This window comes from Tachyglossus aculeatus, chromosome 11 (genome assembly GCF_015852505.1).
Source record: "Tachyglossus aculeatus isolate mTacAcu1 chromosome 11, mTacAcu1.pri, whole genome shotgun sequence".
Taxonomy (NCBI): Eukaryota; Metazoa; Chordata; class Mammalia; order Monotremata; family Tachyglossidae; genus Tachyglossus; species Tachyglossus aculeatus.
The window spans coordinates 41,077,456-41,091,882 of NC_052076.1; the positions used below are offsets into that span (position 1 = coordinate 41,077,456).

Genomic DNA, 14,427 nt, shown 5'->3' on the forward strand with positions numbered 1-14,427 from the left:
TTAATTTAGCCTGTGGACTTCATTGCCAGGTATACCTGGATTCAGCTGCTGCTATTTAGAGTCTTTTGGTTGAAGAAATGTAAGTTGGGCCTTTCATGTTGATAACACCAAAGGCAGCAATTGCAAACATGAATAGGTCAAAATTCTTATAGTTCATGTCTAATGACAGTAAAGTTTGTATTTGGGGTATTGGTATATTGGTTCTAGCATATACAAAAAAAGTTTTTATAAATTAAAAAATAATGGTGTTTCAACATGCATTGGTAGCTACAGATGGGGTCAATAAGCCTTTCCCTTCTCTCACTCAGTGTTCTTCCAATAATAATATGGTTCTCAGTAGCAGAAATAGTAACTACAGAATTTTATTGAGCACATATTCAGTGCAATCAATCAATCAGTCGTATTTATTGAGCACTTACGGTGTGCAGAGCACTGTACTAAGTGCTTGGGAAGTGCAAGTTGGTAACATATAGAGACGGTCCCTACCCAACAGTGGGCTCAGCACAGTTGAGAATTAGACATGGTCCCTGGGCCTTAAGGGGCTCACAATCTAATAAATTGGGAGTGGTGAGGGGGTGATGATGAACACACCATTAAGTGCTTAATACAGTGCTCTGCCCACAGTAAGCGCTCAATAAATACAATTGAATGAACATAAGGAGTTAGTGAAATGAAGGGAACTAGGTTAAAAAAAAAAAAGAACCGGAAAGTTGAAATCCTCCCAAATGGGGCTCTGCTTTATCTGCAATTAGTGTTATCCAGAATGCAGTCTGCTAATGGTCCGTAAGTGCTTCCAAGCTGCTACTTTCATCATCTAATCACTTATCCTCTCCCACCTTGACAGCTTTATCAGCCTCCTTGCTGGTCTCCCCGCCTCCTGTCTCTCCCCTCTCCGGTCCATACTTCACTCTGCTACCTGGGTCATTTTTATACCAAACTGTTCAGTCCATGTTTTCCCCTGTTTTCAGTGGTTGCCCATCCACCTCCACGTCAAATTGAAACTCCTTACCATCAGCTTTAAAGCAGTCAATTCATTCATTCAATCATATTTATTGAGCATTTACTGTGTGCAGAGCACTGTTCTAAGCACTTGGGAAGTACAAGTTGGCAACATCTAGAGATGGTCCCTACCGAACAATGGGCTCACAGTCTAGAAGGGGGAGACAGACAACAAAACAAAACATGTAGACAGGTGTCAAAATCATCAGAATAAATAGAATTATAGCTATATACACAATCACCTTGCTCCCTCCTATCTTGCCTCTCTGATTTCCTACTGTATCCCAGCTTGTTCACTCTGGTCCTCTAAACCCAACTTTACCTTGATCTCATCATTACCAACCCCTCAACCGCATACTGCCTCTGGCCTGGAACTCTCTCCCCCTTCATATCTGGGGAGACCACTACTCTCCCCACTTTCAAAGCCATATTAAAATCGCATCTCCTCCAAGAGCCTTCTCTAACTAAGCCCTCATTTCCCCTGCTCCTCCCTTCTGCATCTGCATCATAAAGACCCAGGTTCTAATCTTGGCTCCGCCACTTGTCTGCTGTCTGACTTTGGGCAAGTCACTTAATTTCTCTGGGCCTCAGTTACCTCATCTGTAAAGTGGGGATTAAGGCTGTGAGCCCCAAGTAGGTCAGGGACTGTGTCTAACCCAATTTGCTTGTATCTACCCCAGGGCTTAGTACAGTGCCTGACACACAGTAAAAGCTTAACAAATATTATTATTACTATCATTATTATTATTATTATTGAGGGCTTGGGTTCTAATTCCGGCTTTGTCATGTGTCTGCCATGTGGCCTTAGGCTTAACTTCTGTGTGCCTTAGTGACCTCATCTGTAGAATGAGAATTAAGACTGTGAGCCCCATGTGGAACATGGATTTTGTCCAATCTGATTAGCTTGTATCTACCCCCGCATTTAGTACTGTGCCTGGCACATAACAAGTGCTTAACAAATACCATAAAAAAATCACCTCAAACTGAAAATGATTTTTCTTTTTAAAGTCCTTAGACCCAACTCTGCAGGTTTTTGATGCATTTTGTTGCTCTGACAGACTCGCCATCAGTCAGTCAGTGGCATTTATTGAGGGCTTACTGGGTGCAGAGCGCTGTCCTGAGTGCTTGGGAAAGAACAATACATCAGAGTTGGTAGATGTGACCCCTGCCCACAAGGAGCTCACAATTGAGCACTTAGAGTAGCGGGGTGGCACAGTGGAAAGAGCACGGGCCTGGGAGCCTGAAGTCCTGGATTCTAATTCTGACTCTGCCACTTGCCTTTGTGACTGTGGGAAAATCAGTTGACTTCTTTTTGCCTGTTACTTCATATGTAAAATGGAGATAAAATGCCTCTTCTCCCTCCTTTTTAAACTGTGAGCCCCATGTCAGAAAGGATTGTGTCCAATCTGATTGTGTTATAACTTCCTAAGTGCTTAGTACAGTACATGGCACATTGGAAGCACTTCAACACCGTGATTAGCAGATACCATGTTTGTGGGTCAGAGTCTTGGAGCAGAGACAAACTAATCAAACTGGGCACACTTCTAGCCCCACACAGTGCTCACAGTCTAATCAGAGGAATAAATGTCTTATCCCCATTTTAGAGATGAAGATACTGAACTCCCAAATGAACTCCCCAAGGTAAAGCAGCAGGATAGTGGCTGAGCTGGGATCATAAACTAGGCTTTCGGGTTCCCAATTCCTTCTTTTCCCAGTAGTAATAGTGACAGTAGCAATATGGCATTGTGGATACAGCACTGGCCTAGGACTCAGTAGGTAATGTGTTCTAATCCCAGCTCCTCTACTTGTCTGCTGTGTGGCCCTTAGCAGGTCACTTGACTTCTCTGTGCCTCAGTTACCTCGTCTGTAAAATGGAGATTAAGACGGTGAGCTCTCTGCGGAACCGGGACTATGTCCAATCCGACTTGCTTGTATCCACCCCAGCGCTTAGAAAGTGCCTGGCATGTAGTAAGTGCTTAACAAATACCATAATTATTTTAAAAAGTATTTACTAAGGGTCTATTGTTTGCAAAGCACTGTACCAAATTCTGGGAAAAAATACAAGGGTGAGATTTAGGGGGTCTGGCCTCCAAGGAACTCACAGTTTGAGAATAAATCTGGGGAGGAGGGTGGATGAGTACAGAAGGAAAGCTGAAGAGACAAAAGAACAAAAACCACATGAAAGACAGTAGGAAGAATGAGGTAGTATGGTGAGCAGAGCAGTTTCAAGTTCCCTCTGTGCCTGTTTCCTCATCTGTAAAATGGGGTTTCAAACATGTTCTCCTTCCTACTTAAACTGTGAGTCCTATATGGGAAAGGGACCGTGCCCAACTTGCTTATCCTGTCTACCCCAGTGTTTAGTACAATGCTCGACACCCAGTAAGCGCTTAACCAAACCACAGTTATTCAAGGTTTGTGCTGCTGCTTTGTCCTCCCTCTGCCATACTGGTGAAGGGGCTGCTAGGAGTCCAGATGGAAAGGAAGCTGGAGACCATGCCGCCCTCGTGACCTCTCATCATCATCATCAGTCGTATTTATTGAGTGCTTACTATGTGCAGAGCACTGTACTAAGCGCTTGGGAAGTACAAATTGGCAACATATAGAGACAGTCCCTACCCAACAGTGGGCTCACAGTCAAGGATTAGGGTAGAACATTCTAGACATTTGGAAGACTGGTTTCTCCTTCAGAACTGAAAAAGGGGGAACCCAGCTATCTGGGTTTATGAAGGAGGAGGAGCAAGAAGGAGTTCTAAAGGTTCGGTGAGTCAGTGGAAGACCTGTTGACTTGGCTCTTGAAATGCCTTAAAACTACACTATTTCAGCACCAGGTAGATTCAGTTAATGTGCATTTTAACTTAAACCTAGTGGTTTTGGTCAGCCACCTTATGTCTCAGTACTCCACTCTGGAGTCATCGTTTTTGTCATTTTCCATTTGAAAAATGCAGGGAGATATTTTGAGGGAAGGGATTTTTGATGACGAGCGGAGCCAGTCCTTGGGTGGGCGAAGAACGTACCCCTCCCAGAGAGTGGCAGCCCCCAGTTGCCAGAATTGCTGTTCCCATGCCCTCTTTTTTCCCCCCATTTACACCTGCTTCCTAGCTTGAGACAAACTGTGTTTTCCCCCCATTATTCTTTAGAGTGTGATGTAAAACTGGTTGTGTACGGCATGTCTTGATTTTTTTTTTTTTTTTAGTTAATATAGCAGGTTTACCTATGTAAATGACCTAGCTTGTGGACTTGGGGAGTTGCGGTGGGGGAAAGGGAGGCAAGGGGAGTATATTAAATGCTGAAGGGTGAGGATAGGTAGCAAATACATTTGGGTTTTTTTTTTCTCCTGGAACTCTAAGATGTCAGAGTCACAGTACGTATGTCACTTACAAGATTAGAGACTAGGAAACTAGAAAAATACAGGAAGTGAAAAAATAGAGCCTCTCAAAGGACTCCTATTTGTCCTTGGACTTTCTTACAGAACACTTAGACAATTGCCTAGTGACCTTTGGAATATGGTATATTGTTTTTCCTTTTCTGGGGGTGGGAAATTGGGGGAGCTGATGCACATCTATTCTGGCCCAGTCCTGACCCCAAGTCTTGGAGAAGATCACCAATTCCAAGAAGCCCGACAATGTAGTAGCTTTGTCCAGTGGCCTGGATCCCACCTGCTGGGGGTGGGGAAGGGGTGGTGAAGAAGTGGGAAGGGGTGGAGGAATCTTGGCCTAAAGGCAAGAGCAGGGGCCTGGGATTCAGAAGACCTGGGTTCTAATCCTGGCTCTGTGACCATAACTGTTTTGAGCCTCAGTTTCCTCATTTGTAAAGTGGGGATTAAATATTCTCTCCCCACTACACCGTGAGCCTCTTGTGGGACAGGGACTGCACCTGTCCTAATTATCTGGACTATACTCTAGTGCTTACTACAATGCTTGGCACATAGTAAGCATTTAACAACTACCTTATTTATTATCATTATTATTATCATTGGTACTAATAATAATGTTTTGTTTAGTTGTCTGTCTCCCCCTTCTAGACTGTGAGCCCGCTGTTGGGTAGGGACCGTCTCTCTATGTTGCCAACTTGGACTTCCCAAGTGCTTAGTCCAGTGCTCTGCACACAGTAAGCGCTCAATAAATACAATTGAATAGTAATAATAGCAGGAAATCTGGACAGAAGAAACATCAAACCCATCTGTGGGAATTAAAATGGTTACTGCAGTACAAATATGAGTTATTAATTTAATCATTGTTTATGTGTTCACAGGCTGAAGAACAATGTGAGTTGAAAGCTATTGAGAGAGAGAAGGCAGTAGTAGCTTTGCCACCCAAAGAAGCTTGCAAACTCCACAAAGATGATTTGGCGAAAGATTTACATGTAAGAATTCACTTAGCACACGATAGTGGTTTTGAGACTTTCATATTTTAAAATGCATATTGTATTCAAAACTGTTGAAGAAAAGTTATCAAAAGATAATTTGATATAACACGATAATATGGTGCTATTTATTTTGAATTGAGTGGTATGAATTCATTTTTCTTGAAACAGTTCTCATAGCAGGTTCCAACCTATGCATATTCTTGATGCTTAGAGATGCACAGACTTCACAAGAAGTGAGTGAGCAAGATAGCTATTTTGTGGATTTTCTTAGCATTTGATAGTTGAGAGAAAATTAATTTCACTACTAGTTGGTAGTCATGGGGAGGAAGAAGGGGGATGTTTCCCTTTTTAAAACATTAATTTTGTTTTCTGTTGGACTTATAAACTTATACAACTTTCCTAGATACCACTACACACAGATCTACATATCTAAATTATCTGGATAGTTGAGACGTAAAAACCTCACTTGGGCCTGAGTTATTTGGATATTATCTCTAAAATCTATTCATTAAAAAGGTCTCAACTATGTAGATAATGTGAGTATAAACCTTTAAAATTGTTTTGACTTGATTCTGAAGTATATAGTCCTCAATTCCATAAGGCAAGCATAAGCTTTTGTCTATGTGATCATTGGTATTTCAACCCCCTTGGACAGACCTGCTTTTTTAAAACACTGAAAATGTACTAATGCCCTAATTTGATTTCATTGTATTCATGTGTATATAGGACCTCTTTCATTGTTACTGGAGTCATGTTCTCTATAGCAATATCATGGGGATGTGCATTCTCCTTCCAGGTTGACTTAGAAAGTGGATTGTCTGAATTTTCAGTGACCCAAAGAAGGCTGGTTCATGGCTGGAATGAATTTGTAGTCGATAACACTGAACCGGTATGGAAGAAATACCTTGACCAGGTGAGACCCAGAACTGAACCCTATCTGTAATTATTTCCCCTATTTGTAATTTATTTTAATGTCTGCCTCCCCTTGACAATTTCTTGCACCATGTAATTGTATGCAGATAAACAGCATTGTTAAAAGTCAAAAGGAAAAATTTGAATCAGCTATAGAAAATAGGCAGCAAATAAGCCATCCCTTCCCAAAATGAGAATCATGATGAGGGCACCGAAGCTAATTGGCACTCTTCGGCTAAATTCATTGTTATTAGGAGCCTCCTACTCCATCTATTCCGCTGGGAAAGAAAATTTTAGCTGAAACTGTAGGTAAGCTGTGGTTGAGGATTGGCTTTATCTGTGAGATAGTGTTGAGATTTAGCAAATGTGTCACCTTGGGGGAGAAAAAAGGAATGGTGCAAATTCAAGGTGTTATTATAGCTCAGTGAAATGATTTCTGATGAATAGCATTTGGGCAGTTCTGTAGATATAATTCATTTTGGTGTAAAAGGCAACTTAGAAAAGCCAATTGAGCTACATCTTAGAAGCTTTTGGAAGAAAATATTGAGGGAACCTCAGTTATTTAGCCAGATTGCCTCAGTCCTTCTGGTGACGTTCAGGTCAGTAGAGTACTATTTGGTACACCAAAGAGGCAACATGGTAAACAAGTAGTTCCCTAGTGGTGTAAAAGATTGTCAAGTTTCCAAAAGTGCATTGAGAGTATTTGATCCATCATATATCATTTCCGAAAATATCACTCAGAAGTCTCTCCACTCCTCCAAAAATCTCTGTCTCCCCTGACATTAATCAGAAACTCCTGATCATTGACTTTAAGAGTTCCCCTCAGCTTGCTCCATCTTTCACATCAGCTGTCATAAGCCACTGCTCTGTAGATCACATTCTTCACTCCTCCCAAGCCCACTTTCTTACTGTACTTGCCCTTCTCTCTCTGCCCTGCAATCATTAGCTCACACTTTTCCCGAAACTTGGAATTCCTTCACTGCCTCTCACCCAAAATTCACCCCATCTTCGAAGCCTTCCTAAAATCTCACTTCCTCCAGGAAGTGTTCCCCAGTTGATTAAATTTAGGGTGTTAGAAATTAATCTAATAGGCACCTGTCCTCAGCACTTATACATATTCAATTGGATATTCATTTAGTGTGATTTGGTCTGATCATCTATCCTGGCTTATTTGCTCTATTATATATTTTATCACTGTTCTTCCTCCTGCTCCCACTCTTTTTAAGCAGTTTGTATGTCTGTCTCCTGTACTAGATCGTAATCAATCATATTTATTGAGCGCTTACTGTGTGCAGAGCACTGAACTAAGCACTTGGGAAGTACAAGTTGGCAATTATGTATAGAGACAGTCCCTACCCAACAGTGGGCTCACAGTCTAAAAGGGGGAGACAGAACAAAACCAAACATACTAACAAAATAAAATAAATAGAATAGATATGTACAAGTAAAATAAATAAATAAATAGAAGTTCATAATATTGGGAAGTATTTGTACATAATAAATATGTACAAACATATATACATATATACAGGTATTGTAAGCTCCTCATGGGCAGGAACTATTTGTTTTACCATTGTAATTTCCCATGGGCTTAGTACAATACGTTTCACTCGAGAAAAGCAGGTGATTAGTTCAGTTAAGCAGTGGAATTTATTTTTCACTTACTGTTTGCAGGGCACTATGCTAATGCTTTGGAGAGTACAGTCCAGTAGAGCTGGTAGACACCATCCCTGTCCCTAAGGAGCTTACAATCTAGTGGTTAGCAATATCCATAAAGTATTTGTTTTTGTTAAGCATTTAATATGTGCCAAGCCCAGGCATAGATATAAGTTAATCAGATCAAACACAGTCCCTGTCCCACATGGGGCTCCCAGACTAAGTAGGAAGACTGTGAGCCCACTGTTGGGTAGGGACTGTCTCTATATGTTGCCAACTTGTACTTCCCAAGCACTTAGTACAGTGCTCTGCACAGAGTAAGCGCTCAATAAATACGATTGATTGATTGATAGGAAGGAGAACAGGTATTGAGTCCCCATTTTACAGTTGAGGAACCTGAACCCTAGAGAATTGAAATGACTTACCCAAGGTACACAACAGACAAGTGTTGGAGCTAGTGTTAGAACTCACATTCTCTAACTCCCAGGCGTGTACTCTTTCCCACTAGGCCATGCTGGTTGTTGATAGGACCTCCCAAAGACAAAATTCATTCATTCATTCATTCATTCACTCGTATTTATTGAGCACTTACTGTGTGCAGAGCACTGTACTAAGGGCTTGGGAAGTCCAAGTTGGCAACATATAGAGACGGTCCCTACCCAGCAACGAGCTCACAGTCTAGAAGGGGAAGACAGACAACAAAACAAAACATATTAACAAAATAAAATAAATAGAATAGTAAATATGTACAAGTAAAATAAATAGAGCAATAAATCTGTACAAAAAATTATAGGGCATGTGGATTTACAGGGTGACGAGTTCAAGTACTGATCATAAAATCCATGAAAAGCTAATTGTCAGTTGAGTATTGTGTATTTCGCACACCAATTACAATTCTTCTCGAAAGAAGATTATCTTTTATGGGGCCACAAATTCTCCCCCAGGCAGCACAATGCAAGTATTCTCAAGATAATGTAAAACAATCCTTGAAGAGATAGTAAGTATTATGCAATAATTTTAAATTAAGTATTGTGCAGCAAAACAGAGGTATAGAGGGACATTAATCAACACCCCAAAGATTTAAAACAAAATCTGCTGACTGGAGCAGAAAATTGAGAATATTTGCAGATACCTTATCTAAATTATAGAAGGAAGGGATTGTGGGAAATACGTTAAAAAAAATTCAAGGTCAGTGAGTTGATGTATGTATATGTTGCCAACTTGTACTTCCCAAGCACTTAGTACAGTGCTCTGCACACAGTAAGTGCTCAATAAATACGATTGATTGATTGATGTAAAAATATTTATGGATATACTATTGCATGATCATTAATTTCTGAAAAATTTTCAAGGAATATTACATCAACACAAAACATTAACATTCTTTGTAGTCAACAGAGTATATTATCAAATCATTGCAATGCAAGAGCGTTCTACAGAAACGTTCTGGGCATGTCACCCTCCTCCTCAAAAATCTCCAGTGGTTGCCTATCAACTGTCGAGTCAAGCAAAAACTCCTCACTGGTGGCTTCAGAGCTCTCCATCACCTTGTCCCCTCCTACCTCACCTCCCTTCTCTCCTTCTCCAGCCCAGCCCGCACACTCTACTCCTCTGCTGCTAACCTTCTCACTGTCCCTCATTCTCGCCTGTCCCGCCGTCGACCCCTGGCCCACACCCTACCTCTGGCCTGGAATGCCCTGCCTCCTCACATCCAAGCTAGCACACTGAAAAGCTCACCTCCAGGAAGCCTTCCCAGACTACGCCTCCCTTTTCCTCTGCTCCTCCTCCCCTCCCCATCGCCCCTACTCCCTCCCTCTGCTCTACCCCCCTCCCCACCCCACAGCACTTGTGTTTATGTGTACATATTTGTTATGCTATTTATTTTATTAATGATGTGTATATATCTACACACATCTTGGGAAGTACAAGTTGGCGACATATAGAGGTGGTACATACCCAACAGTGGGCTCACAGTCTAGAAGGGGGAGACAGACAACAAAACAAAACATGTGGACAGGTGTCAAGTTGTCAGAATAAATAGAATTAAAGCTAATTCTATTTTTTAGACTGTGAGCCCACTGTTGGGTAGGGACTGTCTCTATATGTTGCCAATTTGTACTTCCCAAGTGCTTAGTACAGTGCTCTGCACATAGCGGGGGGATGGGGAGGAGGAGAGGAAAAAGGGGGCTCAGTCTGGGAAGGCGTCTTGGAGGAGATGAGCTGTCAGTAGGGCTTTGAAGGGAGGAAGAGAGCTAGCTTGGCGGATGTGTGGAGGGAGGCCATTCCAGGCCATAGGGAGGATGCGGTCTGGGGGTTGACGGCGGGACAGGCGAGAACGAGGTACAGAGAGGAGGTTAGTGGCAGAGGAGCGGAGGGTGTGGGCTGGGCTGGAGAAGGAGAGAAGGGAGGTGAGGTAGGAGGGGGCGAGGTGATGGTGAGCCTTGAAGCCAAAGGTGAGGAGTTTTTGCTTGATGCATAGGTTGACAGGCAGCCACTGGAGATTTTTGAGGAGGGGGAGTAACATGCCCAGAGCGTTTCTGCACAAAGATGACCCAGGCAACAGCATGAAGTATAGCCTGAAGTGGGGAGAGACAGGAGGGTGGGAGATCAGAGAGGAGGCTGATGCAGTAATCCAGTCGGGATAAAATGAGAGATTGAACCAGCAAGGTAGCGGTTTGGATGGAGAGGAAAGGCCAGATCTTGGCGATGTTGCGGAGGTGAGACCGGCAGGATTTGGTGACGGATTGGATGTGAGGGGTGAACGAGAGAGTGGAGTCGAAGACATTTCTAATCTGAGACAAGTCTATCCTGTTGTGTTAAGCATGGGGTTCAATATCTGTCTTTAATTTTCCTCCCCATTTTCTTTATAAACAGCACATCTAGCATTTGGTATGTTTTGGCCTAGTGGAAAGAACACAAGCTTAGGAGTGTTCTAACCCTCATTCAAGCTCTCATCCGTCTGGATTACTGTATCAGCCTCCTCTCCGATCTCCCATCCTCGTGTCTCTCCCCACTTCAATCCCTACTTCACGCCGCTGCCCGGATTGTCTTTGTCCAGAAACGCTCTGGGCATGTTACGCCCCTCCTCAAAAATCTCCAGGGGCTACCAATCAACCTACGCATCAGGCAGAAACTCCTCACCCTGGCCTTCAAGGCTGTCCATCACCTCGCCCCCTCCTACCTCACCTCCCTTCTGTCCTTCTCCAGCCCAGCCCGCACCCTCCGCTTCTCTGCCGCTAATCTCCTCACCGTGCCTCGCTCTTGCCTGTCCCACCGTCGACCCCCGGCCCACGTCATCCCCCTGGCCTGGAATGCCCTCCCTCCCCACATCTGCCAAGCTAGCTCTCTTCCTCCCTTCAAGGCCCTATTGAGAGCTCACCTCCTCCAGGAGGGCTTCCCAGACTGAGCCCCCGCCTTCCTCTCCCCCTCCATCCCCCCCCCCCCCCCCCGGCCTTACCTCCTTCCCTTCCCCACAGCACCTGTGTATATGTATATATGTTTGTATTTATTTATTACTCTATTTTACTTGTGCATATTTATTCTATATATTTTATTCTGTTAATATGTTTTGTTTTGTTCTCTGTCTTCCCCTTCTAGACTGTGAGCCCACTGTTGGGTAGGGACTGTCTCTATATGTTGCCAAATTGTACTTCCCAAGTGCTTACTATAGTGCTGTGCACACAGTAAGCGCTCAATAAATACGATTGAATGAATGAATGAATGAACCCTGTTTCTGCCACTTGCCTGATCTGTGACCTTGGGCAAGTCACTTAACTTCTCTGGGCCTCAGTTTCCTCATCTAAAAAATGGGGATTCGATACCGGTTCTCCCTCCTGAGTATTGTGTGCTTTGCACAGTTGTATAACATGAGCTAAAATTATTCTTGAGAGAAGATTTTGGAGGGCCACAAATTCTTCCATAGGCAGCACAGAGCAAGTATTCTCAAAATAATGTGAAACAATCCTTGAAGGGATAGTAGTATGCAAGAGTTAAAATTAAGTGTTTTGAAGCAAAACAGAGGGTATAGAGTAACAGTAATCTACACCTGAAGGATTTAAAACGAAATCTATGACCCCCACGTGGATCAGGGACTGTGTCCAACCGGATTATCTTCTGTAATCCCAGTTCTTAGTGCAGTGCTTGGAACATAGTAGCGCTTAACAAATGTGACATATATATATATATTATTTTATGATATCATTTTTAAGCATTCAGTAGATGTTCTAGTCTCTAATGTATAAATATATTTATATAAATATATATATAAATATATAATATATAAATATATTTATATAAAAATATATTCGATACTAGAACATCTACTGAATGTTTAAAAATATCATAAAATAAAATATAAGAAGTAAAATATAAATTGAACTGTTTAAATATAAGATAATAAATGCTTAAATGTACAAAATGATCTTTTAGAAAGTCTGCCCCAAACCTTTGCATTCATATTTGGACAGACAGTCCCAAATTTGTCTATGCTCCCTTTTATGTTTATATTTAACATATATTTGAAAATCTACATTTATATATTTATGTGTTTCTTCTTATAGTCAAATATATTTGACTTTCCACTTTTCTCATGTTTTCAGAAATTCTAATATGGGAAAAGTGTGCCATTTAACTGTTTTACATAATGATGAAAAAACTAGGGAAAAATTGGTGGAAAATTGCTGAAAAGTTTTTTGTTGGTTTTAGTTTAAGAATCCACTCATCCTGTTGCTGTTGGGATCTGCCTTAGTCAGTGTTGTCACTAAGGAGTACGAAGATGCTGTCAGTATCACCATGGTAAGTTTGTTTCAAGCCCACTGCTTTGTCAGCTCCGGGGCAGGGCCTGTCTAGACGACACTGTGACATAGGTTGAGGGGGAGGAGAAATCAACAGGCCTGGACAAGCGGGAATATTACAGTTTTGAGCTGAATTGGGGAGGGAAGGAGGAGGAGAAGTGGAGAGGGAGGTTTAAAAAGTGAAAATACCTGCTTCTGTGGTGGTTTCACTCTTTAAACACCTCCATCCCCACTGCCCCCCAACTACAAAGCAGGGGCTGTCAAGAGCTGATGGACTGCTTGCATCTCCCCACTAGAACTTTCCTTTCGCTGTGGTTAAAATGATTGTTTAATAATAATAATAATAATGATGGCATTTGTTAATCAATCAATCAATCAATCGTATTTATTGAGCGCTTACTATGTGCAGAGCACTGTACTAAGCGCTTGGGAAGTACAAATTGGCAACACATAGAGACAGTCCCTACCCAACAGTGGGCTCACAGTCTAAAAGGGGGAGACAGAGAACAGAACCAAACATACCAACAAAATAAAATAAATAGGATAGAAATGTACAAGTAAAATAAATAAATAAATAAATAAATAGAGTAATAAATATGTACAACCATATATACATATATACAGGTGCTGTGGGGAAGGGAAGGAGGTAAGATGGGGGGATGGAGAGGGGGACGAGGGGGAGAGGAGGGAAGGGGCTCAGTCTGGGAAGGCCTCCTGGAGGAGGTGAGCTCTCAGCAGGGCCTTGAAGGGAGGAAGAGAATTAGCTTGGCGGAGGGGCAGAGGGAGGGCATTCCAGGCCCGGGGGATGACGTGGGCCGGGGGTCGACGGCGGGACAGGCGAGAACGAGGTACAGTGAGGAGATTAGCGGTGGAGGAGCGGAGGTTGCGGGCTGGGCAGTAGAAGGAGAGAAGGGAGGTGAGGTAGGAGGGGGCGAGGTGATGGAGAGCCTTGAAGCCCAGGGTGAGGAGTTTCTGCCTGATGCGCAGATTGATTGGTAGCCACTGGAGATTTTTGAGGAGGGGAGTAATATGCCCAGAGCGTTTCTGGACAAAGATAATCCGGGCAGCAGCATGAAGTATGGATTGAAGTGGAGAGAGACACGAGGATGGGAGATCAGAGAGAAGGCTGGTGCAGTAGTCCAGACGGGATAGGATGAGAGCTTGAATGAGCAGGGTAGCAGTTTGGATGGAGAGGAAAGGGCGGATCTTGGCAATGTTGCGGAGCTGAGACCGGCAGGTTTTGGTGACGGCTTGGATGTGAGGGGTGAATGAGAGAGCGGAGTCGAGGATGACACCAAGGTTGCGGGCTTGTGAGACGGGAAGGATGGTAGTGCCGTCAACAGAGATGGGAAAGTCAGGGAGAGGACAAGGTTTGGGAGGGAAGACAAGGAGCTCAGTCTTCGACATGTTGAGCTTTGGGTGTCGGGCAGACATCCAGATGAAGATGTCCTGAAGGCAGGAGGAGATGCGAGCCTGGAGGGAGGGGGAGAGAGCAGGGGCAGAGATGTAGATCTGGGTGTCATCAGCGTAGAGATGATAGTTGAAGCCGTGGGAGCGAATGAGGTCACCAAGGGAGTGAGTGTAGATTGAGAACAGAAGGGGACCAAGCACTGAACCTTGGGGAACCCCCACAGTAAGAGGATGGGAGGGGGAGGAGGAGCCTGCAAAAGAGACTGAGAAAGAACGACCGGAGAGATAAGAG

At 43.1% G+C, this 14,427-nt stretch overlaps 1 protein-coding gene across 1 annotated transcript in view; it reads left to right on the plus strand.

The window, feature by feature from the left end:
- The window catches only part of ATP2C2 (ATPase secretory pathway Ca2+ transporting 2), a 103,436-nt gene that overhangs the window by 49,575 nt on the left and 39,434 nt on the right, over window positions 1-14,427 (plus strand). Inside the window, exons 2-4 of the mRNA XM_038754318.1 lie at window positions 5,251-5,361; window positions 6,161-6,277; window positions 12,637-12,726. Coding sequence (XP_038610246.1) covers window positions 5,251-5,361; window positions 6,161-6,277; window positions 12,637-12,726 — 318 coding nt within the window. The remainder of the gene's footprint in view (window positions 1-5,250; window positions 5,362-6,160; window positions 6,278-12,636; window positions 12,727-14,427) is intronic.